Consider the following 23,445-nt stretch of genomic DNA (forward strand, 5'->3'; position numbering starts at 1 on the left):
CCCCCCCCCCCCCCCCCACCCCCGTCCCGTCCCGTCCCGTCCCTCCTACTCCAGCAGCGCAGGGAGACAGGAATGGGGGTCATGGTCAGTTCCTAGGGAGAGGGAATGGGGGTCATGGTCAGTTCCTAGAAAGAGGGAATGGGGGTCATGGTCAGTTCCTAGGGAGAGGGAATGGGGGTCATGGTCAGTTCCTAGAAAGAGGGAATGGGGGTCATGGTCAGTTCCTAGGGAGAGGGAATGGGGATCATGGTCAGTTCCTAGAAAGAGGGAATGGGGGTCATGGTCAGTTCCTAGAAAGAGGGAATGGGGGTCATGGTCAGTTCCTAGGGAGAGGGAATGGGGGTCATGGTCAGTTCCTAGAAAGAGGGAATGGGGGTCATGGTCAGTTCCTAGGGAGAGGGAATGGGGGTCATGGTCAGTTCCTAGGGAGAGGGAATGGGGGTCATGGTCAGTTCATAGGGAGATGGGAATGGGGGTCATGGTCAGTTCATAGGGAGATGGGAATGGGGATCGTGGTCAGTTCCTAGGGAGAGGGAATGGGGGTCATGGTCAGTTCCTAGGGAGATGGGAATGGGGATCGTGGTCAGTTCATAGGGAGAGGGAATGGGGGTCATGATCAGTTCCTAGAAAGAGGGAATGGGGGTCATGGTCAGTTCATAGGGAGAGGGAATGGGGGTCATGGTCAGTTCATAGGGAGATGGGAATGGGGGTCATGGTCAGTTCCTAGGGAGAGGGAATGGGGGTCATGGTCAGTTCCTAGAAAGAGGGAATGGGGGTCATGGTCAGTTCATAGGGAGAGGGAATGGGGGTCATGGTCAGTTCATAGGGAGAGGGAATGGGGGTCATGGTCAGTTCATAGGGAGATGGGAATGGGGATCGTGGTCAGTTCCTAGGGAGAGGGAATGGGTGTTGTGGTCAGGTCATAGGGAGATGGGAATGGGGGGTCATGGTCAGTTCATCCCCCTGGTTTGGGGTCTTGGGGTTCCTCCCACAGGAGACAGTTCTCAGTGAACTTCTCTGACATGAGTCCAGCCCACAGGCAACAGCCTCCCTCAAACTGCTGCAGTGTGGGTCACTCTGCCATGGAGTCCTTCCAAGACAGGCTGCTCCAACCTGGGAGCAGGGCACCTCAGCCCCAGGCTCACAGCCTTCTCCCCAGGAATGCCCCTGCTCTGCCCTGGGGCTCCTCCATGGGCTGCAGGTGAATCTCTGCATCCCCATGGGCTACAGGGGCACAGCTGCTTCACCATGAAATCACAGGCTGCAGAACAATCTCAGCTCTAGTACCTCTTCCCCTCCCTCCTTTTCCACTGACCTTGGTGGCTGTAGAATTGTTGCCCTCCCAGGTTTTCACCCCGCTCTACTCTGGCCACAATTACAACTGAGCCACAACTTTGTTTTTCATCTTCTTAAATCGGATTCACAGAGGCATTACCACCATATCTAACTGGCCCACCAGCAACTCATCCATCTTTTGGAGCCACCAGGGACTGGCTCTGCTGGACATGGTGGAAGCTTCTGGCAGCTTCTCATAGAAGCCACCCCTGCAGCCTCCTCCCAAAACCAGGCCATGCAAAACCAGGCAGAGCCCTCCAAGGCAGCATTCCTGTTATCTCACCAGTCTGCAGGCACAGCTAAAGCACAAAGAGCACACACTCCCTGCACAAACTTCATCCAGTTTCTGATGGGAGCAGGTGAAATCCAGTCCAACTCCACAAAGACTGACTTTGAACAAACAATATATTTTATTATAAAAAAGGAAACAAAGCCAGGTCATCATTTCAGTCTTTAGCTCCCAAACACCTCTGTTTTCTGTGGAGATTTTATGTCCATCCTTTGAACTTGGGAATGTTTCAATCAAAGGTGATCCGAAAGCTGCGCTCCTGCTCCTTGCGGCGACTCTCACAAACCTTGGTCACCTCTTCCACCTTCCTCTGCAGCACAGCTGTGGCAGAAACAAGGGATTAATGTCACAGTCACTCCAGAACACAACCCTGCACAGTTTTGCCTGCAGAATGAAAAATATTTTCTTGTTGACAGTCACTCAGATTTGACAGTGGACAAAGCAGGAGGAAAACACAACCCAAAGCACTGCCAATAAGAAAACTTCTTCATTATTGAATAGCAGAGGAAAAAATGGGTCTCCTTTCTAGGAAAATTTAAAGGAAACAGCTATTTTCACACACATTCTGTAAAGAATTCAGGTGGCACAGGAGCTGTACCAGATTTCCTAAAAAAGGCTTGTTTGGAATGTGGAGCTTAGCAGAAGTGTTTTGAAAGAAAACACCTAATTAGACCCTGCCCTAAGCCAATAATTCAGTGTAAACACGGAGAACAGCAGGCCTGCTTTCACACAAGCAGTTACACCAGGTGAGAGCATTTCTCAGCACTGCAGCCAGGCAGTGCACTCGAGCTGCTGAAAGGAGAGCTGCTTTATTCTGCCGTGCCCCCGTGTGGCTGCTACCAGTTAAACTCCAAACGGCACAGAATTCCAGAATCCCTCACCAGGAGGCCCTCTCCCAGGGAAAAAAAGTTCCATTTTAATGTCTTGTTTTAGTAAGACGCCACTGTCAAATGTTCACACCTGAGTGCATCTCTCTGTGCACTGCATCTCAAGCTACTGAGGCTGTGAAATTCCTAGATAATTCCTCCAGTTAACCCACCTGCAGATCAAGGCAGGCTGCTCCATCTTACCTGCATGTGGCTTCCTGTTTTCAGAGTGGGAGGGATGATAACACTCAACACACACACTTCCCTCACCAATTTCCCTGCACCACAGGCAACCCCAGACTTTGTTAGAAGCTGAACTATTTAACATTACTTTCACAGAATGAATAATAAGGTCTTCAAGTTCTCTGCCTCAATTTCTCTGCTTTGCACTGACACATTTCCAGGAGAGCTTTTTGGGTAAAAAATACCAGTTGCCAGGAGTAACTTCTCAGCAGAGGCCTCTAATCAGGCACAGCAGGAGAATTCAAGCCCAGAAGGGACAGTGCCACTGAAGGTGAGGAGGAAGACTCCTCAGGCATCCTCAGAAATTCAGGGATGAACAAACACTCACACACATGCTCCTGCTTCCCATTCACAGTCCCAAAAGGCTGCAGGACAAATCTCACCTGAATTCTGGTCAATCCACTGCAGGGAATCCATGTGTGCATTCAAAATTTTACAGATCTGCTGAAGCTGAGCAGAGAGAGAAGGTGCAAGTCAGCTGTGAGACTGCATAAACAGCAAGAGGAGTCAAAGGCAAGTTTCTCCTTGCCCAGCTTCCCTAAGGCAGCAGCCACTTGGCCAGGGAAGTGTGTGCAGCAATGCTGCTACGTTGCTACTCCTTACTAGCAAGAAAACTGCACAGTTTAGATGATATGTCTATGGCATTGGCTCATTTTAATTTAGCCCTAGGAACCAGCAGAATATTCCTTACCTCAGGCTTGAGGAGGCAAAATTCAAAATGAACATGGAAAAACTCAGTCTGCAATACTGAAGTGAAACTTTTAGTGGAAAAAAAGCTTCCCAGAAAAGCCATAAGGAACATCAAAATCAATTTAATAGTTATTAGAAGGAGCTGGATACTCAGATCTTGTTTTATGAGGATATAAAAATTGTATAAAGTATGAGTGGAGTATCCACATGGGGACAAATGAAGAGTGAGAACGATTTCAATATCCTTTGCCTCTTCAGCAATATAAAATCAAAGCTTGCACTTACAGGGTCACTTGTGTCTGCTGGGCCTCCTGATGTGTTCAAGTGATCAATGATGTCCTTCAGATCTTGTGCCATGCGCTTCAGCTGAGCATCGATGTTTTCAGCCAGTTTGTAGCTGCAGAGCACACAGGAAACAAGGTCAGAATGGTTAAAGAAAGCTCTGGAGACCTGCTGAAGACCAGTCACAGCAACTGTGGGCCATCAGAATGAGCTTCCACATCTGCAGCCAAGATTGGCAGAGACCTGGGAACAGCAGCCAGAGAGGCTCCACACCCACATGAAGGGACTCCAAACCCCTGCCTCCCTTGATCTACACATAGACACAGACAAGGAGGGAGAGGAGGCCTATGAGTAAAACCTAAAATTGCCATGCATAGAACAGGATTAAATATCTGACAGGAGCCACTGCTTGTTCAATCCTGTCACCCATGCCAGCTCCATGTGCTGCTGGCTGCTGTGAGCACAGCACAGTGCCCATCCCCATGGCCAGCAGGTCTGTGCCTCACGTCCTCTCCCGTTCCTCATCCGCGTGCTGCAGGTAGATGGTCCCGCTCTGCTCCTTCACAGACTCCTCCAGAGGGGTCAGCAAGTCCTCCAGCTCCTTCTGCTGGGACAGAATGAAGTCCAGTTCCTGATCCAGTCTGCAAAGAGAAATGCCAAATGCTTCCCTTTCATGTTGCAGAGCTATCCCACAAGCAGGCAGGACAATGCAGAGAAGGAATAAAATCATTTCAAGTGCTCCTGGTCTCCTACCTCTTCTGGTCGACCTTCACCTTCTCCACTTCTCTGTGTAAAGAAGTAATCTGGAAACAGAAGACATTTCCTTACACCTTGGAAACCAAGAAGTCAGCTGTTCAGAGAAGAGAGGTGGGAGGGAGAAAGCAGCACCATGCAAGTTCTACTGGAAACAAGAGATGGTCACAAAGATCTACAGACCCAAGATGGAGTAAGGGAGGAATGATCCTCCCTTATTTCTCCTCCCTATTCCATCCCAAAGATGGAATAAACTTGGAATGACCCCCCCTAGGAGAAATTGGTAAACAGAGCAAAGGCAAAGAACAGATTTCCGACTCCAAGGCTAAAGGCCAGAACAGACACACAGACTGTGAAAAGCACCCAGGGGGAGCTCAGGGCTATGTGCACCATGTCCTGGCTGCCTGTTGCACCTGTAACAGAGCCCTTGGAGGAGCTAAGCAAGCAGAATGAGGCTGCTCTGGAGGCCTCCTCACCTTCTCCCCGTTCTCGATCAGCATGCGGTCCCAGGCATTGACTTGTGTGGCCTGATGCAGGAAGTGCTTCTCTTGGTCTTCCAGTTCCAGGCTCCACTTGTTGATCAAACTCTCCAGCTGGGCATAAGTCATCACTGGGGGGGCACTGAGAGGGAGCAAGGGCAGCACAGGACACGAGGTCAGGAGGGACAAACACCACAAGTCTCAGTGATTTCCCCTTCCTCCTGCAGAGCCCAGCCTGAGCCCTGCAGCTGCTCCTGCCCGGGCAGGAAAGGGTCAATGGCAACAAGCACCCACCTGGCTGTGGTGGCTGTGGTGGTGGCAGCTGTGGAGGTCACAGCTCCAATGGCACCAGTGGTAGTCAATGGCTTCAGGTTCAAGGGAAAGCCAGAAGCAGAAGTTGTCCCTGCAGGAAGAGATTCAAGTCAAGCAGCAGAAGGGGACACAGCTGGCACCTGTCAGACAGAGAGCAGCTCCAGGGTGCACTGCCCATGGCTGGAGGAGCTGCAGCAGATCCCTCTGAAGGGAACAGCAGCAAATCCTACATCTGCCAAGGAGGGAATGAAAGCATCCCCAGCCCAACCCCTGTCAATATCCCCAAGTTTTACTGCTAGAACCAATAACTGCCAGCACACCCAGCTCCTCCCCTGCACCTCTGCAGTGGATGAGAGAGAACTTCTGTGTTTTCACAAAGAGATGGAAAAGGATCAGAGAAAGACAGACTGTGCTGGTTTCAGTTACTTGAGGGCTTTACAAATCACAGCTGCTGAGCTGCTACTCTCACGTGGCCCTTTACAGCTGCACAGAGCACTGAACTCAGCCTCCCTTCTCTTCAGTGACTTTCAGCATCCTGTTCCTACCAGTGGCAGTGCTGGTGGTGGCAGCTGTGGTTCCAGGAACCTTTAATCCAAAGCCAAGTGTCCCCAGACTGGCTGCCCCAGTGGAACCAGTGGAGGTGGCACCCACTGTGAAGAGAAGACACCATTAACAGGTTGCAGGAGCCATGGAATGCAGGGCCCTTGGAGAAGCTGTGCTCAGCCTGCTCCCCTCCCACTGCAGCAGCAGCCCCAGGGAGCAGCAGCAGCAGCAGCAGCCCCAGGGAGCAGCAGCAGCAGCAGCAGCAGCCCCAGGGAGCAGCAGCAGCAGCAGCAGCCCCAGGGAGCAGCAGCAGCAGCAGCAGCCCCAGGGAGCAGCAGCAGCAGCAGCAGCCCCAGGGAGCAGCAGCAGCAGCAGCAGCCCCAGGGAGCAGCAGCAGCAGCAGCAGCCCCAGGGAGCAGCAGCAGCAGCAGCAGCCCCAGGGAGCAGCAGCAGCAGCCCCAGGGAGCAGCAGCAGCAGCAGCAGCCCCAGGGAGCAGCAGCAGCAGCAGCAGCCCCAGGGAGCAGCAGCAGCAGCAGCAGCCCCAGGGAGCAGCAGCAGCAGCAGCAGCCCCAGGGAGCAGCAGCCCCAGGGAGCAGCAGCAGCAGCCCCAGGGAGCAGCAGCAGCAGCCCCAGGGAGCAGCAGCAGCAGCCCCAGGGAGCAGCAGCAGCAGCCCCAGGGAGCAGCAGCAGCCCCAGGGAGCAGCAGCAGCCCCAGGGAGCAGCAGCAGCCCCAGGGAGCAGCAGCAGCCCCAGGGAGCAGCAGCAGCCCCAGGGAGCAGCAGCAGCCTGGCTGCCCCTTGATTGGCCCAGGGACAAACGTGCCTGCAGAGACTCACGTGAGAGGCCCGTGGTGCTGGAGGAGGCTGGGGCTGAAGAAGTTGCCACAGATGCAAACAAGGAGGGCCCCGTGGAGCCCAGCACTGAGGTGGTGCTGGTGGTGGAGGCTGTGCTGGCAGCTGTGGATGTGACTGCAGGGACAAACAGCTCCAGCTGTACAAGCAGAGCACACTGAGCTCCCACCCACCCCCTGCACAACAACCCTGCTGGGAGGGTGGCACCACCTGCCCAGCCACACCTGGTTCTTGGGCATGTCAGCATTTGAAACCTCCTTTTCCTCTTATTCTCCCTCCACTCCCTGTCTTTCACAATCTGCCCCTTTAAGATTGTGCCTCCCTTCCCCTGTGCTCCCCAAACAAGCACAGAACAGAATGTGGCATGTGGGACACAATCAGAACCACAGGACACACTGTGCAAGGGCTCTAGGAGCTGTCACAGATCCCCAATGCCAGGGAAACCCACAGGAACAAACACTTGTGGCCTCTTCCCACACCCCAATATAAGATATTGGTCTGCTTCCAACAGACAACTATAGCCAGGAGGAGAGCAGACTCCCCAAATCCTTCAGGAATTGTTTTCTAGAACAGCTTCCTACCTCCCAGCTTGCTTCCAAAGGTCAGGGTGGGTGCCTGGCTGGTGCTTGTGGTCAGTGTTGCTGTGCTTGTACTGGTGGCTGCCGTTGAAGGCTGAGCCCCAAAGGTCAGACCTGGAACCAGGAGCAAAAGGAAAACATGGATTTCCTTCCTAGAGGCTAAAGAGCAATTGCTCCCCAGCACTGCAGGCCCTGGACAGGCCTGTCAGAAACACCTCTGGTTCCAGACCCTCGCTCCACTCTGGCCCAGCACAAGCCAGAGGCTGCAGAATCTGCAACCCCACTGCACCCTCAGACACCCCCATGCCAAAGGCTCCCAGCCTCCAGCTGCCCCCAAGGCTGTGTCACAGCACAGGGGACAGTTCAGATGGCTACACTACACAGAGGGTCACCCTACAATTTCAGAGGGATTCAACCCACACATCCTGACACCAAACCACTGCAGCAGGCTGCAAGCAGCTGCCCTTCTTGTTCTTTAGCCCAGCCTTTTACACCCCTCATGTTGATGCACTGCACCTGTGTGCCCTCTGCTCCCTTTGGTGGTTGCTCAGCACACCTGGGCACTCCATGGCTCAGTGCTGTCAGTGTTGCTCAGCTGCTGCTCACAGCTGTGCCCACTGGGGATGAGGCTGGGCCAGCCCCATCCCACTGACCCCAAACTGTGCCTGCAGCACAGCCCCATCCCAGCGACCCCAAACTGTGCCTGCAGCACAGCCCCATCCCAGCGACCCCAAACTGTGCCTGCAGCACAGCCCCATCCCAGTGACCCCAAACCGTGTCCCTGCAGCACAGCCCCATCCCACTGACCCCAAACTGTGCCTGCAGCACAGCCCCATCCCAGTGACCCCAAACTGTGCCTGCAGCATAGCCCCATCCCAGTGACCCCAAACTGTGCCTGCAGCACAGCCCCATCCCAGTGACCCCAAACTGTGCCTGCAGCACAGCCCCATCCCAGTGACCCCAAACCGTGTCCCTGCAGCACAGCCCCATCCCACTGACCCCAAACTGTGCCTGCAGCACAGCCCCATCCCAGTGACCCCAAACTGTGCCTGCAGCACAGCCCCATCCCAGTGACCCCAAACTGTGTGCCTGCAGCACAGCCCCATCCCAGTGACCCCAAACCGTGCCTGCAGCACAGCCCCATCCCAGTGACCCCAAACTGTGCCTGCAGCACAGCCCCATCCCAGCGACCCCAAACTGTGTGTCTGCCACAGTCTGACTCACCACGACCCCCAGGCTGCTCACCCACCTGCGGGCTGCCCCCCGAGGCTGAAGGGCGTTGCTGCCGGGCTGGCAGCTGCCAGCGTGGCTGTGCTGGTGCTGGCAGCAGCTGCAGGGGCCGTGCCAAAGCTCAGCCCTGCCGACGTCGCCGGCGCAGCCGCGGTGCCGATGCTGAACCCGGCCGTGCTCGCCTGGCTCGTGGTGCCACTGGAGAAGGTGAAGCCTCCTGTTGTCCCAGAGGGAGCCGTGCTGCTGCTGCTGCTGCTGCTGCCAGCAGAGCCAAAGGCAAAGCCAGATGGGGCTGCTGCCTGGGTCGAGGGGGTGCTGGTTGCCGCAGGGGCACCAAAAGAAAAGCCCCCCGTGATTCCAGCAGCTGGAGTGGCAGTGCTGGCTCCAAAGGTCACTTTTGGGGTGTTTGTCCTGGGGAAGAAAAGGAAAGAAAGGAAGCCATTCTGCTTGAGACACACATCCACCCAAGTCCACAGCTGGCTTTCTCCTTTCAAAGACATGCACACCTGGCCAGGCTTGTGTCCCAGGTCTGACAACAGATTCCAGCCAGCTGCTGTCACCTGCCATCCCCCTTAGGGCTCTTCCTACTGCCTGTCTCTTCATTACCTCCATCCACCCAGGTACCACAGGGCATTTTATGGCAGCACACTGAAGCTGCTCCTTCTCTCTGCTCACCATTTCCACTGCCTCTACGCAAGGCTGGTTTTGTCTGCTCGTCCCCATTTGAGCTCCCTTCCCACAGCTCCCATCTGGCAAGCTTTTCCCGCAGCAGTTCTGCAGAACCGCTCCAGAGCTCGCAGCCTTTCCTGAACGGCAAATGCCTCCCAAACTGCCGGGAAAACATTCAGAGCACCCCGGATCCGGGTCAGAAAGAAGGAGACGTTTGATATTCGGCAGCAGAGCTTCAGCCTTTCTGCGTGCACGCGTCTCCAGCCCCGTTCCAGCCGCAATCGCGGAACATCTCCTTCCCCACCGCGCAGGGGCTCCCCGTGCCAACAGCGGCCGGGGCCGGGGCTCGCCGAGCTGGGAAGAGCCGGCACCAGGGCCAAGGCTCGCCCCGAGCAGCTTTCCCCGCAGAGCCCTCGCCCAGCACCCACAGGACCCCGCTCCCTCTGTTCGTCCCTCCGTCCGTCCCTCCCTCTGCCCGTCCGTCCCGGCCGGCCCCGGCTCTCACCCCAGCGGGAAGGCGGCGGCTGCCGGGGCGGCGGGGGCCGCGCTGGCCGAGCCGAAGCTGAAGCCGGAGGGCTGCGCGGCCGGGCCCGGCCTGCTGAAGGAGAAGAGCCCGGCGGGCTGGCTGCCGCCCGCCGCCGGCGCCGCGCTGCCGAAGCTGAAGCCGGTGGAGGCGGGGGCGGGCGCCGGCGCGGAGGCGGAGAAGGAGAAGCCGCTGGTGGCCGTGGTGGCGGCGGCGGCGGCTCGGGGCGCGCCCAGGCCGAAGGCGCCGCCGGGCGCGGCCGCCCCGAAGCTGAACTGGCTCATGGCGCGGCGGCGGCGGCGGCGCGGGCCGAGCTCCGGCAGCGCCCGGCGGCTCCGCGACCGCGCGCGCCGCGATGGCGTCACCGCGCCCCGCCCTGGCCCGCCCCCGCGCCTTCCTGCTCTCCACAACTATTGGTCGGAGCGGCCGCCACTCGCGAGATGTGGGCTCCGATTTGCTGTTGGGGCGTGAGGGGCGGGGCGTGTCGGCGTTGCTGTGGGGACGGGGGACGCGGCTGCGGGAGCGGAGTGCGGGACAGGGGAGAGACAGAGCGGAGTGAGGGACAGGGGACAGCGGGACAGGGCAGAGACAGAGCGGAGTGAGGGACAGGGGACAGCGGGACAGGGGAGAGACAGAGCGGAGTGCGGGACAGGGGGCAGCGGGACAGGGGAGAGACAGAGCGGAGTGAGGGACAGGGGAGAGACAGAGCGGAGAGAGGGATAGGGGACAGCGGGACAGGGCAGAGACAGAGCGGGGTGAGGGACAGGGCAGAGACAGAGCGGGGTGAGGGACAGGGGACAGCGAGCCGGGCTCCGGGGCAGGGGACAGCGGGCCGGGATGCGGGACACGGGTTGCGGGACAGGGGACACCGGGACCCGAGGGAGCAGCTGGCGCTCCCACAGGGGAGGGTTAGCTTGGGTATCTGGAATAGTTCTTCCCCCAGAGGTGGTCGGGCACGGGAACAGGATCCCAGGGAGTGGTCGCAGCCCCGAGGCTGCCGGAGCGTAAGGAGCATTTGCACAGCACTCCCAGGTGTAGTATTATTTTTGCCCCCGACCAGGGGAGAGAATGATGCATCTGACCCCATCTTATCAGAGGGCTAATTAATTACTTTATTATACTATATTATTCTATACATCTAAACTGGATCTGCCAAGCACTCAACCCTGCACACACTGCCCAGAATCTCGTGACTGTCACCCAACAGTCCTGACACACACACACACACCTTGCCCTGACAGGCCAAGGAAACAAAACCCCATCACTCTGGGTAAACAATCTCCATATTGCATTCTACTTTGGCACAAACAAAGGCACAGCAAATGAGATAAGAATTGTTTTTCCTTTCTCTGAGGTTCAGAGCATGTGAAACACAGAAATGTTCTTGGGAAGAATTGTGCCTGGCTTTTCTCTTTGAAGATAAATGTGGTGACACCCAGGCACGTGGTGGGGCTCGGGCTGTCCTGCACAGGGCCAGGAGCTGGACTCACCAATCCTGATGGGTCCCGTCCCACTCAGCATATCCTTTCATTTTATGTTCCATTTTACATGTTTTGCCATCACACACACAGGAACTTGGCTAAACTTTTCCTTCCCAAACACACAGCAGGAAAATTGTGCTTTACAGGCTGTTCTAAGCACAGTTGGTTCCTGCTTCATCTGCCATTTGTTTTTCCTGCCCAGGTGAGCAGTGGGTATGGATTTGGACAGCGTGTTCTCAGGCTCTTCTCTGCAGAGCCTCGCCAGACTGCTGCGTGATGCTCCAGAGGAGGAGGATGATGGTGATTATGATGACGTGGTGAGCCTTTCATGAGAGTTGCTGCTTCTTTTACATATTGTACCATAGCCTTATGTTGTTAATCAAGGAGAAGAAAATCTCTTTTTCTTCAGAGTGAGTAAAAGCAAAATGAGAACTGTGGTGGTGTTCACAGGGGTCTCAGGACGAGGGAAGAGATGAGAATCTTGACTCCGTGTTTCAGAAGGCTGATTTGTTATTTTATGATATATATTATATTAAACTATACTAAAAGAATAGAAGAAAGGATTTCATCAGAAGGCTAGCAAGGAAAGGAATGGAATGATAATAAAATCTTGTGACTGACCAGAGAGTCTGAGACAGCCGGACTGTGATTGGCCATTAATTAAAAACCACCACATGAGACCAATCCAAGATCCACCTGTTGCATTCCACAGCAGCACGTAATTATTGTTTACATTTTGTTTCTGAGGCCTTTCAGCTTCTCAGGAGAAAGAATCCTAAGGAAAGGATTTTTCATAAAATGTGTCCGTGAGAGAAAACCTTAGAATGTTTTGGTCTAACTGACAGAGCTCAAGGATCCTTTCAGAGTAACAAGCTCTTGAGAATGAGTAAAATACCCCAGGAAAACATTGGAGACATTGTGAGCACAACATATGAGGGGGGTTTAGTTTTTCAGCCTGAAGGAAAAGAGAACATGGACTTGAAAGAGCTTTAGATACTTCAGGCTTCCCTCTACTTTTCCCTGAACTCTGCTGGAGATGAAGGCAATTACAACCAGATATGAGAGGAAAAATTTGCTGCTCCGCCTCTGAGTAAGGACCAAAATATCCAGAGGCAACTGAGTGTGTTAATTGCATGTGTCAGGCATTGAAGAGCTGCAGCAGAGATAACTGATCACTGAAGTACAACAGGTATTTGGTGGTTGTAAATAGGGAAAGGTGAACAGTCATTCTAAGGTGCATAATCTGAATGAATGATGAGAGAAACATCTGAGTGTGTTCTTCTGTATCAATTCCTCTCAGGAGCAGATGAAAATCACAGTGTTTGGAGAACATGCATTATTCCTGCAACATGCAACACCTGCTTTTATCCAGGCCTGCCTGTGTGCTGGGAAGAAATATTCCCAGGAGCCTCAAAGGTGCCAGCAATGTAGGAGGCCTCTGTGAAGGCTCAAAACTTTGCCAAGTCTCTCAGAATTTTGAACAGATCATATTATGATAAGGATAACAAAAAAAAAAAAAAGAAAAAAAAACTAAAAGAAACCCAAAAACAAACAAATAAACAAAAACACCCTTAAAACCCCAAACAAACAAACAAAAAAAACCCAAACAAAAAACAGATAACAAAAAAAAAAAAACCCAGGTAACAACAAGAATGGCAAATGCCTGGGTGTTCCTCCAAATCATTCCTCAACAAAGAGCTGACCAGCCCCAGTAGTGACAATGCAAGTGATATTTGGCATAAAAGGGGTGCATATCCCTTGAAGTTTTCTTTCAGTGGGTTAGAGACGTGGTCCTTCACACCCCAACTGCCCTCCAGCTGTTTAAGGCCTGCCTTTTAAACCCTGCATTATTGCTGTACATCTCTGCAGTAAACATCCTGATTTTAAAAGGAATTTGTTTACATCTTATTAATAAAATGAATGACACTTCAGAGACAGAAATGGAAAGTTGCCACAAGAGATGTCAATTAAGTCTGAGTCAATCTGGGTAAATTGAAATCTTTATTTTGATTTAATTTAATGCTCTGTGCATATGAGGCACTTTTATTGAACCAAGGAATCTTCATATATAGAGAAATGCCTCACATTGGCCTATTAGCACTAAATTGATTCATAATTAGAGGAAAATGTTCTTGCCTCATGATCTCTACAGTAAAAAGGAATCCAAATGCTGTGACGGGGCTTTCATGTAGCACCCTTGGCTTCCTGTAATATTTTCATGGCAGGCAAAGCATGGAAATTTTGCCAAAATACCATGGAAACCAAAACTCACAAAGCACATCTGTCTGTATGACTGGGCTTCTGTGAGTCCTGCTTCAACCCAGTGTCAAGGTTACTTTCTGCTGTGTGAGAGTGAAGAAAAGAGAATTTTCAGTGGTTCGCTCATGAAACTGTGGGATAATGTTTTTTCAATTCCATCAGGGACTTGTTTGACCTTAGATGATGTGTTGTATTTACTGACATCATGGCTGTAACCAAGCTTGGCTCTATAAAACTTGATTTAAGATGCTCTTGCCTTTCTTTGCAGCCACGCTGTTCTGTTGGTGCCATGACTCCTGGGAGTGTTGGACCAGTCAAGAAGGAGACCACCAGTAAGGAGGAGCATTTGGGTGTTTTGGCATTCAGTCTCATTTACAGTTCAGCATTTTTAAATTTTAATTTAAAATTTAAATTTTAAATTCTGCTGAATTTACAATTCAGTTACAGCAGGCTGTAACAGCTGATAGCACTGCAATTAAAGAGAGGTCAGTGACATTTGAGATGGGCATACCATGACATTCCTTAACATTACACTGTAAAATTACTCCTTTCCTGAAAGCTGAACTCTAAAACATGCAAAGAGGAGCAGAAAGGGTAATTCCAGAGCAGCTTCCAGTGCACAGCCTGGTCAGGGGCTGCAGGGAACATAACTGAGCAGCAGAAGCTCCATATGAGTACTCAGGAAAGACAGGAAGGCAGTTTTGCCAAAGCCTTGGCAAAGTTATTGTTAAACTTTTTGGAGCTGAGGCTGTCCAGTTATGGAGCAGTTTCATTAAAAGCCATAAGAAAGGCCAACAAGGGCCAGGGTGAGTTTTACAGGAAAGGAACTGTGGCAAATAAAATAGATTATTTTTGCTTTTATTGCTATCCAGCAAAAACCAGAGATTCTCCTCTAAAATCTTCAAGTTTCACATTTACCAGCTTACTAAAAGAATGTTTTTCCATGCAGCACAGACATAAACCATACTATTCTGCCCAAAAACTTCCATGTATCTTCAGCACTTTGTCTGGATTGTGCCCAATAATTAATGGGAAGAACTGGATTTCTATGTGAGGAGGTGATCCTCTTGTGAATGACTCTGCTCACTGAAAATCTCATGTCAGGGAGCTTGTGGAAGATTAGTATTTCATCCCTCTACACTTTACTGATTTTGAAGAGCTAGATATTATATGCCAGAAAGGAGGATTTCCAGGAAATAAAGGTTGGGTAAAGAAGGTTTAAGTGAAAGGAAAACATCCTCCCTCTGCTAATCCTCATTTATAAGAGAGTAAGGTGAAGAAGACTATAATCATTACCTAGAATGCTTTTAATGCAAAGATTTTTCTAAAGCCTAGAAATACTTTTCTAAACTTTACAAAAGTGTTTTCTTTTTTTTTTTTTTTTTTCATTCTTGAAAAATATTCTAAGCTTTCAGCAAACCTTGAGGAACAGAGACATTTCAAAATGTGTCACTGAGCTTTTTCTCCTCACTTACAGGTACTTTTCAAGTGAAATCTGAAAACAAGAAATCCATTTGGAATACAGAGGAGGTCCCAGAAGGATCTGAATTTGATGATACATGGGACCCTAGAGAAAAGCCAGAGTAAGAGAGCTGAGACTGCCTGTGTGGGCTTTACATAACATTAATGGAAATGAGAGTTAAACAGCATCTACAGCCAGCTGAAAAGATTGTGTTGTGCAAGAAGAAAGGAAAGATATCACTGTTGCATCTAAAGCAATATGTGAAGAATGGTTTTAACCCCTCTCTTGAAATCTTCTGATCTCAGAACAGAAACTTAGTGTTGGTTTTTCCAACATAAGTTTATGAGCAGTGTCAGTTACTTGTATAAAGTGGAATTGGGAGGGGAAGTAGGTCAGAAAAACGATTTATTAACTTTAAAATATGCCATTTGTGTGAAATACCTGCTTTTTCCTGCTGCAACTGAGATGCATCCATTTTTCCATACTCATAAATTCATAAAGTACTCCAATGTATATTTGCATTTCAAAGATTTAAGCTCTTTAGAGACAAATAGTACTGCAGAAGAAAAGCTGAGTGCAGGCAATTTTGAGCTCTTAAATCTTGTCATTCTATCTTAGTCTGTCAAAGCACAACTTGGAACCAGAGCCTTTTCCCTTGCTCATAGAAAAACAGTAGCGAAAAATATTCTTGAAATCAGACATGTGAGTTGGAGTTTGTAAAGGTCAGAAAGCCCTGAGGGTCAGTCCATAAAGCAACTTTTGCATTTCCAATCATTGTCTCAATGTCCTGAAGTGTTAAATGCTGGAGCATGTGGGCTGGAGCCCATGAAGCTGCACATTGTGCACCAGAATCTTCACCTTTTCCTGCGTGTAAGTCAGGACATGAGGAGTCCAATTTCCCAGTTAAACACAGGAGCTGAGACCCACCTTTCTGAAAATGGGGTTTTCAATTTCCCAGCTAAACACAGGACCTGAGCAGGTACTCAGCCTTTCTGAAAATGATTTGGAATTCACCCTCACTCACAGTTGTCCCTGAAGTGGTCACCTGGCAGGTGCAGAACACACTGTCTGTATTGTGGGCACAAAGAAGCTTTTCTTGTGCTGTTCTTTGACCCTTCCCCTCTGCAGTGCTTCTCCAGCCTCAAGCACTTCTGACCCATGTTGCACAGATGAAGGGAGAGAATATAAATCTTTACAATAGTTCATCAGATGAAGCAAAGAAAATGTGCTGAAAGGAAAACAGATGGCTACAGAGGTGCATCCAGAGCTATTAGACACATTTGTCATTGACTTAGGAATTATTACATATGCAGATGCACACTGGAGATGTGAAAGACTTTCTAACAGCTCAGACAGGTGATCCACCCCAGTAATTTTGCTGAACTTAGTAGGAGTAGCATATGTTATAAATACAAATTCAGTTTTCCTTTCCTCATTCATTAATTACCAAGAGCAAGGAAATACATGATCCTACATTTTGTAGATGTGAAGGAGAAGAAAATAAATGTTGGCTGAATGCAAAACTACAGTCTGGCTTAAGAGTGCTATGCTCAGGCTGCAAGAATATGCTAAAGGACAGAACAAAACACATGTAAATTGTGGCATCCCCCTTTTCAAATCCATTCCCCAGGGGTTTGTGGTGTTTGACTTGCTGATAAGAAGCATTTTGTGGTCCTGCCAAGGCTGGTTAGGGGAGCAGAGGCAGCACAGGGAGTGCTTTGGGAGGTGGAGTAAATGATTTTCACCTGTATTCCAGCTGTCCCAGTCATGGCTCTGAACAGAAACCCAGTGCAGATGGATTGGAGCCTTGAAGGGAGACTGCAAAGGAGGAGAGACAGTGTGAGGGGGATTTACAGTCCTCTGAGAATCACAGTCTCCTTCAGCCTCCTGCTCCAGTACTCTTAGGCAATGGCTTCTCTTTGGCAGGTATGAGATTTCATTCAAGCAGCACGTGGGAACAGAGGATGTCTTCTTTGGGATGACTGGGAAAGACCCCTCCACTGCCTGCTGTGAAGAGATCGTGGTGAGCTGAGCCTGGAGCTCCCGTCCCTTCTCTGTGCCCTTTCTCTGCCTTTTCCACCTCCCCATCTTTCTGAGGGGCAGGATGCAAACACCAAGCTCCACTGCTGCCTCTGACCTCCTGTAGCATGTTCTCGTGGTTCTCCAAGCATTTCTAGATGACATTTACACTTGCAAACCCGAGGAACTTGTGTATCTCCTCAAGGACCAAGCGTGCTCAAGGCAATCTCTGCAAATGCATATGCCCCATATAAACTTAAAGGGAATAAATGTAGCTCTAAGATGAAGTTTCTTGGACACAGTTTGGAGAGGAGAGGGGCTGGGAAGGAGATTTTTTTTTTCATCTTCCTGCATTTTTTACAAGGTGTGTGGGCTAGCAAAATGCAACAATGCTGACAGCCTTTAAAGTTTCAGCCATCAGATCCTGCCTCATCATTATATAATCAAAGACCTCCCTGGTTTCTGAGCTCCAGGACAGGTAGAACTGCTGTGTTATCTTTCTAGCAGAAGCAAACTGTCCCTGCAATGCACAAAGCCTGAGGCTTCTGCTGGGTGTTGAACACCTGTCAAGCACATTAGCAGCTCAGGAACTGGAAGAGAATAGGATATCAATACACATCACTAAGCTATTGAAAGCAGTCATTATCACTGTCGGATTTTCTCTGATACAAATTACCTACTCAAAACGTTGCTCTTTGATACTAGCATTGAAATATTCATGAAAATGAGCTCTTTTATGGCTTTTAGGGCAACATATGTAATCACAGCTTTACCTCTGCCCATCATTTCAGATTAAAATCAAGCTGCCAGAGACAAAGTACTCAGACATCACTTTAGACATCCAGGACAAGGTTCTTGACCTTCGAACTCCCAAAAAGTAAGTGCAGCACAATTGATAGAAGTACAGTTAATATCCTGTTTGAAATGGGGTTTAGCCTAGCTTTTAACTGCAGTCTGGGTGGAAAGCAAAGCTAAAGATTGTACTATTAATAACTGGTTGTGAAAAATAAATACAGAAAAACCACCCATTGTCCATCCATAGGTGCACAATCTGCTGGCTTTGAATCTGTGATACTGTCCAGTAAAAAGCTTTGGGACAGATTTTGGCTACTTAAACAGCAAGTATCAGGGGCTCAAAACATCTGTCAAAAAGCTGCCCAAGGTTTTGAAAGACTTAGTCTAGTATTCCTGAGCACTAATTTGTACAAATAGGTATGGCTGAGGGTGGTAAACAAAGTGCAGATAAATTTTCAGTGGCTGAAAGCCAAATTATGGACATATCCAAGCACAAATGCAGAGATGGAAATGTTACAAGGTTTTTAAAGAGATTTCCTTTGATTTTTTTAATAGGGCTATTTCAAGCCTACAAAAATAATCAACTATCTGATACACTCTTGGATTTCTCAGTCTTCCTCCACCTCTCCTCAGTGTGCAATTGCCCTGCCTGAGATTTCCAGATAATTCCCATGTCTTTTTCCTCAAAGTCCTTCTTCACAAAGACTGCTTTTATAAGAAACCTTAATCCTCTCTGGGCTGACTTGCTGCACTGAATGGGATGTGGGAAGATCTATATGAGAATAGCTTTCTGCAGATAAATTCCAGGTGCAGGCCACGGATTAAGGCCTAAATAAGTCCCCAGCAGACTAACTATAGAAAAGCCATTTTTCTCTGCCAAAAACCAGGCAAAATCAGTTAATCTGTGCTTGGTTTTAACCCAAGGATGCAACAGGAGTGGAAGGAGGTTTGGGAATGTTAGTTTTGAAACTGGAAAATTGGGAAGAATAATTGTTCACCTAATGACTTGCTGAACCTATGGGCAGTAAAAGAAGTAGCTTAATGCAATGCTGCAGATGTAGAAAACCTCAGCATCCTTTTCCTTTTGCAATTCTATCTTTTTGGTGACTCAGATCTGCCATTATCTTCTCAGTACCCAGCTGTCTCTAGTCACAAGCCTAGCAAATAAAAAGTTCACCATAAATCTGATGGTTGCTTGGGTACAGCCTGAACCAGTGCTGCTTTCACAAATATAAGTGCAAGTCCTCTCAGTATGGAGGAAACAATCAAGATGTCAAGTTCTACATGCTGAAAAACTTTGTTCTCCCACAGATGGGTAGAAAGCAACTGCTTCCAACTCTGCAGTTCTGGGGCTGCTCCTAAGCCAAGCTGCTTTTAAGTGATAGAAATATTTCAGCATTTCTATCAATACCCAGTTTTGCTGTGCATGAGGTGTTGCAGAAACCCCACAACCCATCACAATAAGGAGATCTATTGGGATAACATTCCCTGGCATACTGACTGAGGAATTGCAGGAGTGACTGGCAATGGCACCTCAGCTGCTCCCCTGGTCTGAGACACTGACATCCCCTGTGTCCTCTTTTACAGCAAGCTGCTGCTGCACCTCCCCTACCCTGTGAACAGCAAGGAGGGGAGAGCTCGTTTTCTCTCTGAAGAGGAGATCTTGGAAGTCACCTTGAGAGTATCAAGGAAGTTGGATTTCATAAATTTTTCTGATGGGTAGAAAGATAGAGAAAGTTTGCAAAAACTGATGTTCTAGTTTGAAGTCTTTTGGCAACCCAACTTGTTCTGAAATAGTAGAAGGCTTCCCTTGAACAGTCCAGGGGCATGCCTCTGGAGAAATAAGTCAGGAGGAGCACAGCACCCACAGCTTCTAACAGCCCTCACACTGCTCTGGTTAACTTTCTGCTTCCTTCAGTCTGGAACAGACCCTGTGAACCAGGGAGATTTCAGTTCAAAAGCCACAGAAAGCCTTTTGTGTGGTCATGGCTGAGAGGTAGCACAGTGAGGCTCTGGACAATGCCTGCTGCTTTGGTACCATCCCAAGCCTTGCAAGTGCTAATGTCCTTGCTTGTTCTCCAGGGCTGGGGCTGGGGCCAGTTCAGAATCTTCTCTTGCCTATTTCTTGGTGGGAAGGTCATTCTGCAGGGATCCATATCCACATCTGAGGCTCCTTTGCACTGGCAGAACAAGTTAACCAGCTATAGCTGAGTTGCTGAACATCTCAGCTCTTTTGAACAGTTTTGTGACAATTTATGGTTCAGTGTTGTCCAGTCGTCTGCTGTCCCTTCACCTATTTTTCTGATCTTTCTTGATTAATAAAATAATAGGTTCTAAGGAACAGTTCCAGTTATCTTTGAGTCTGCCTTCTCTATATTATGCTCTGAGAGACCTCATAAGAGTTGAGATAAGAGGAATTTTGCATAACAAAGCTTCTCTCAAAGGGCTGAAATGCTGCAAAATCTGTTCTTTGGCCTTCAGGTCCAATCTGGAGATACAGAGTTGGCTAACCAGGGTGTTTCTCTCAGTAGCTGCTGGGCAAATATATTAATTTAACATTGCTAGTCCTGCAGGAAGCAAAGGTACTTGCTCAATGATCAAAGTGGAGAGGACAAGCAGGCTCTGGCATGTTAATGGCACACTTAACCAAAAGCCTGTGAGTACTTTCAGAGCAAAGTGGCTTTGAGTCCTGCAGTCTTCTGGGGGTGGAAGTAGAGGAAAACAATTGACCAGCTAGGCTGCAGACAGCACCCATGCAGCTAAACTTGTGGCAGGCTGTAATGAGAAGATGGGTACTCCATGATGGACTGCAGACACTGACAGTGAGTTTAAAGGTGCAGTCACTGTATGTTTGTAATACTCTGCATTATAACTCCAGGATAAATTAGGCTGTTGATGTCTGGACATCTCAACCTCTTCCCTGAAAAGTGAACCATTGCTTGGGTCAGAATAATCCTAATCAGCTTCTGCTTTAGCCTTAATGCACTGGAAAGCAGATACTTCATTTATGATTCATCACAAGCTGTGAAATATGCTGATAACACTCAGGGGCTCCTCCAATTGGTCTCTGCTTTAGCTTCCATAAATTAGAGCTGAATGTCTCTTATTCCAAAGCTGTGGTTGAGCAGGACAATGTAGATGTATGAGAAAAGGCTGACATCATTCCTTCTGACTCAGTTTTTCCCTCCTGTGCTTGCCAAACAAGCTGTTTCTTGGAAAAAAGGATGTCTTTGTGGTCCCTAGACAATATGTTGCCTAATTTTTGCATTTCTCATACACGTTCCAAGAAAAGTGGAAATTGACCAGTATTTATATGCATGTGAAGGTAACATTTGTCCAAATTAATTCAGCATATCCATGGCAGGGTACAACTCTTCTGAGCCCTACTCCAGTGCTCTGTCCACAAGGTTATGTTGCCTTTATAATTGGCAGCAGTAATTTACTAAGCCTTAAATCATCAGGCTCTGCCTAATTTAATGTCAGTGTCTGATACTGAAAACAGTGATGAGTCTGGCTCATTGTGCCTCTCTCCAGTGTTAGTTTCTTATGGAAATGAGCATATGCCACACTGGTATCCATATCAAAATTTATCTCCAAATATTTTTTAACCTGAGGGCATTTTATCGGCATTCAGGAGATAAAAACCTGAGGTATGTTCTATAAGAAATAGGAAAGGGAAACACAAATTTGTACTGCTTAGGAGGGAGGTTGTAATGTGATTTCTTGTACCTGCTGGGCACTCTCTCTGTGCATCCCCCTCCAGGCTCCTGTAGGTCACCCGTGAGGGGGAGCTGGCAGGAAAAGGGTGATATCCTGGCAGGGGGAGGCTGAAATCACAGAGTGAGGATAGAGGAACACAGGGGACAAACTCCTAAGCAACCAGGCTTTGTGTGTTCCACTCAGGATGAGCTCTGCTGCCCTTTTCACTGGAGCAGGGACACTGCTCTGGGGCTGGGCAGTTGGCTGGGCTGGTTGGATCCACTGCGTGAAAGCACCATCATCACCTGGAGAGCCTCTCACATCCTCACTTTCTTCCTATCAAGGACACAGAGGCTGCCCTAGGCAAAAGTTTAAGGTTTGGTGTTTGGATTTTTTCCATATCTCCTCCCAAAATGACTCACAGGTTGTCAAAATTCCCAGAAATCTGGAGGCTACTGCCAGCCATACAAGGGTTGAGTTTTTTGCACAGGTTTGAGGGCAGCTTTGCTTTGCTGAAGTAGCACTGGCAGAAATCCTCCAGGAGGGGAACCCCCTTTGCCTCTGAACATCAACACCGATGTGGAAGTGCCTCTCCAACACCTGCAAGCATCTTAATTAATCAAAATTATGAGCCCAGTTAAACAAGCCAGCCATTAAGCCCCAGCCATTAAGCATCATCAAGCTTTATTTGGTTCCCATAAGAAGCAGCTTGATAAATGTATTGCAGTTAAGTGGAGGGTACTGCAGAGGCTTGTTTGCAGCAGCATCCCAATAAACTGCAGGTTCTCATCTCACCTTGTTCACACATTCTGTCCTCCAGTTGTGGTTGCAGAGCCACCATCCCCATTTTGACTTGTTCCTGCCTTCTCTCAGAATGGTGGTGGTGTGCTAAAATACCTGGCCCAACTCACTCTCTGAATTTCAACTCTCTTCATATCCCCCTTTGTCCACTTCCTGCCCTGGGGCCAAGACACTTGCCTCATTCTATGTCTGGAGGAAGAGAAAACCCAGATGAGTTGCTCCATATAAGCACCCAAGAACTTAAATTTAGATTTTTCCCTTAAACCTGCAAGCTCTCCTTCTTATCTTTCTCCAGGTCTGCTGTTGATACCATCATTTACCCCTTCTGTTTGCCTTAAAAGACTACTTCATTTTTCTGCTGTTCAGTTTGAAGTTTGTATCCAAACTCTGTGTATGTCTTGCACTGTGTGAAACACTGCTTTATCAGTATATCCTTCCCTCCAGACAAAGTTTATCTGAAATGACTAAGCTGTCCCTACGTGTACAGACACATCTGTCTCCCTCATGCTGGAGCAGCTCCTTTTCAACCTGCTGGTGTTGCTGTGGACCTTCACCCTCTGCTCTGCAGCACCTGCAGCTTGGATTCCTCCTTGTTCCCTGGGATCCCCTTCAGGAGCTGCTGCCACAGACAGACAGACAGACAGTGATTGTCTGCCTGTGGTCCTGGCTCCAGGGAAGGTGCCTGGAATATGCTGGGGGCTGGTTTGTTTTTTTCCTGTGATCTTCACAAACAGGAGATGATTTTTCTCTTGGTGTCTGTCTCTGCTGTCTTGGTGTCTCTCTTCATTCTGTTTTCTCCTTCAGGCAAAATTGACTTTCAGACTGTGATGAATTCATCAGAGGATGGTGAGCAGCATCTTTGTTTTCCCCTTCCCATCACGGTTGTTTGTTCTGTGCTCTTTTCAGGAGACTCTGATCTCTTCTCTCCTTCCCTAAGTGCTTTATCTCCCCTGATTGTTCTCCCATTAGGACATTTCTCAGCAGAGTCTCCTGGCAGGTTGCAGTTGGCATATCTGACCCTTGCTGGATGTGCCTGATGTGGGTGAAGTGTGTGATTCATTTCCCCTCACTCAGACCAGTGCTGGGTGAAGAGCTCTGTCCTCCCTTGATGTGTGTCCTTCTGTGTGGCTGGGAAGGGGACACAAGCAGGAGCACCACAGGCAGAACCTGGAGGGTGTTAAGGCATTCCTAGTGAAGGACCATGGCACAAAAGCAGCAGATGCTGCAGGCTGTGAGGAGTGTTGACAGAATTGAGAGGCCTCTTGAGCCCTTGCTTCAAAGGCAG

At 49.3% G+C, this 23,445-nt stretch overlaps 2 protein-coding genes across 3 annotated transcripts; one reads left to right on the forward strand and one right to left on the reverse strand.

Annotated features, from left to right (window-relative positions):
* Positions 1–1,722: 1,722 nt before the first annotated feature.
* LOC132333789 (nuclear pore glycoprotein p62-like) lies at positions 1,723–9,943 on the reverse strand. 2 transcript variants are annotated; one of them, XM_059859223.1, is made up of 12 exons: positions 9,627–9,943; positions 8,472–8,863; positions 7,226–7,336; positions 6,630–6,761; positions 5,795–5,899; positions 5,232–5,340; positions 4,935–5,079; positions 4,459–4,508; positions 4,212–4,346; positions 3,709–3,820; positions 3,117–3,183; positions 1,723–1,945 (listed from the first exon to the last, which is right to left on the reverse strand). In XM_059859223.1, the coding sequence occupies exons 1-12, from the start codon at positions 9,926–9,928 to the stop codon at positions 1,854–1,856; spliced, it is 1,752 nt and encodes a 583-aa protein (XP_059715206.1). In that variant the 5' UTR covers positions 9,929–9,943; the 3' UTR covers positions 1,723–1,853. The 2 variants fall into 2 exon arrangements, with proteins under 2 accessions (XP_059715206.1, XP_059715207.1); XM_059859224.1 differs by lacking the exon at positions 5,795–5,899.
* A 1,397-nt stretch (positions 9,944–11,340) lies between these two features.
* Positions 11,341–19,494, forward strand: DNAAF6 (dynein axonemal assembly factor 6). Its single transcript, XM_059859716.1, has 6 exons — positions 11,341–11,439; positions 13,653–13,716; positions 14,862–14,967; positions 16,773–16,869; positions 17,657–17,742; positions 19,248–19,494. Exons 1-6 carry the CDS (start codon positions 11,341–11,343, stop codon positions 19,381–19,383), a joined length of 588 nt encoding a protein of 195 aa, XP_059715699.1. The 3' UTR covers positions 19,384–19,494.
* Positions 19,495–23,445: the final 3,951 nt, after the last annotated feature.

The sequence above is a fragment of the Haemorhous mexicanus genome, chromosome 14, assembly GCF_027477595.1.
Source record: "Haemorhous mexicanus isolate bHaeMex1 chromosome 14, bHaeMex1.pri, whole genome shotgun sequence".
Lineage (NCBI taxonomy): Eukaryota > Metazoa > Chordata > Aves > Passeriformes > Fringillidae > Haemorhous > Haemorhous mexicanus.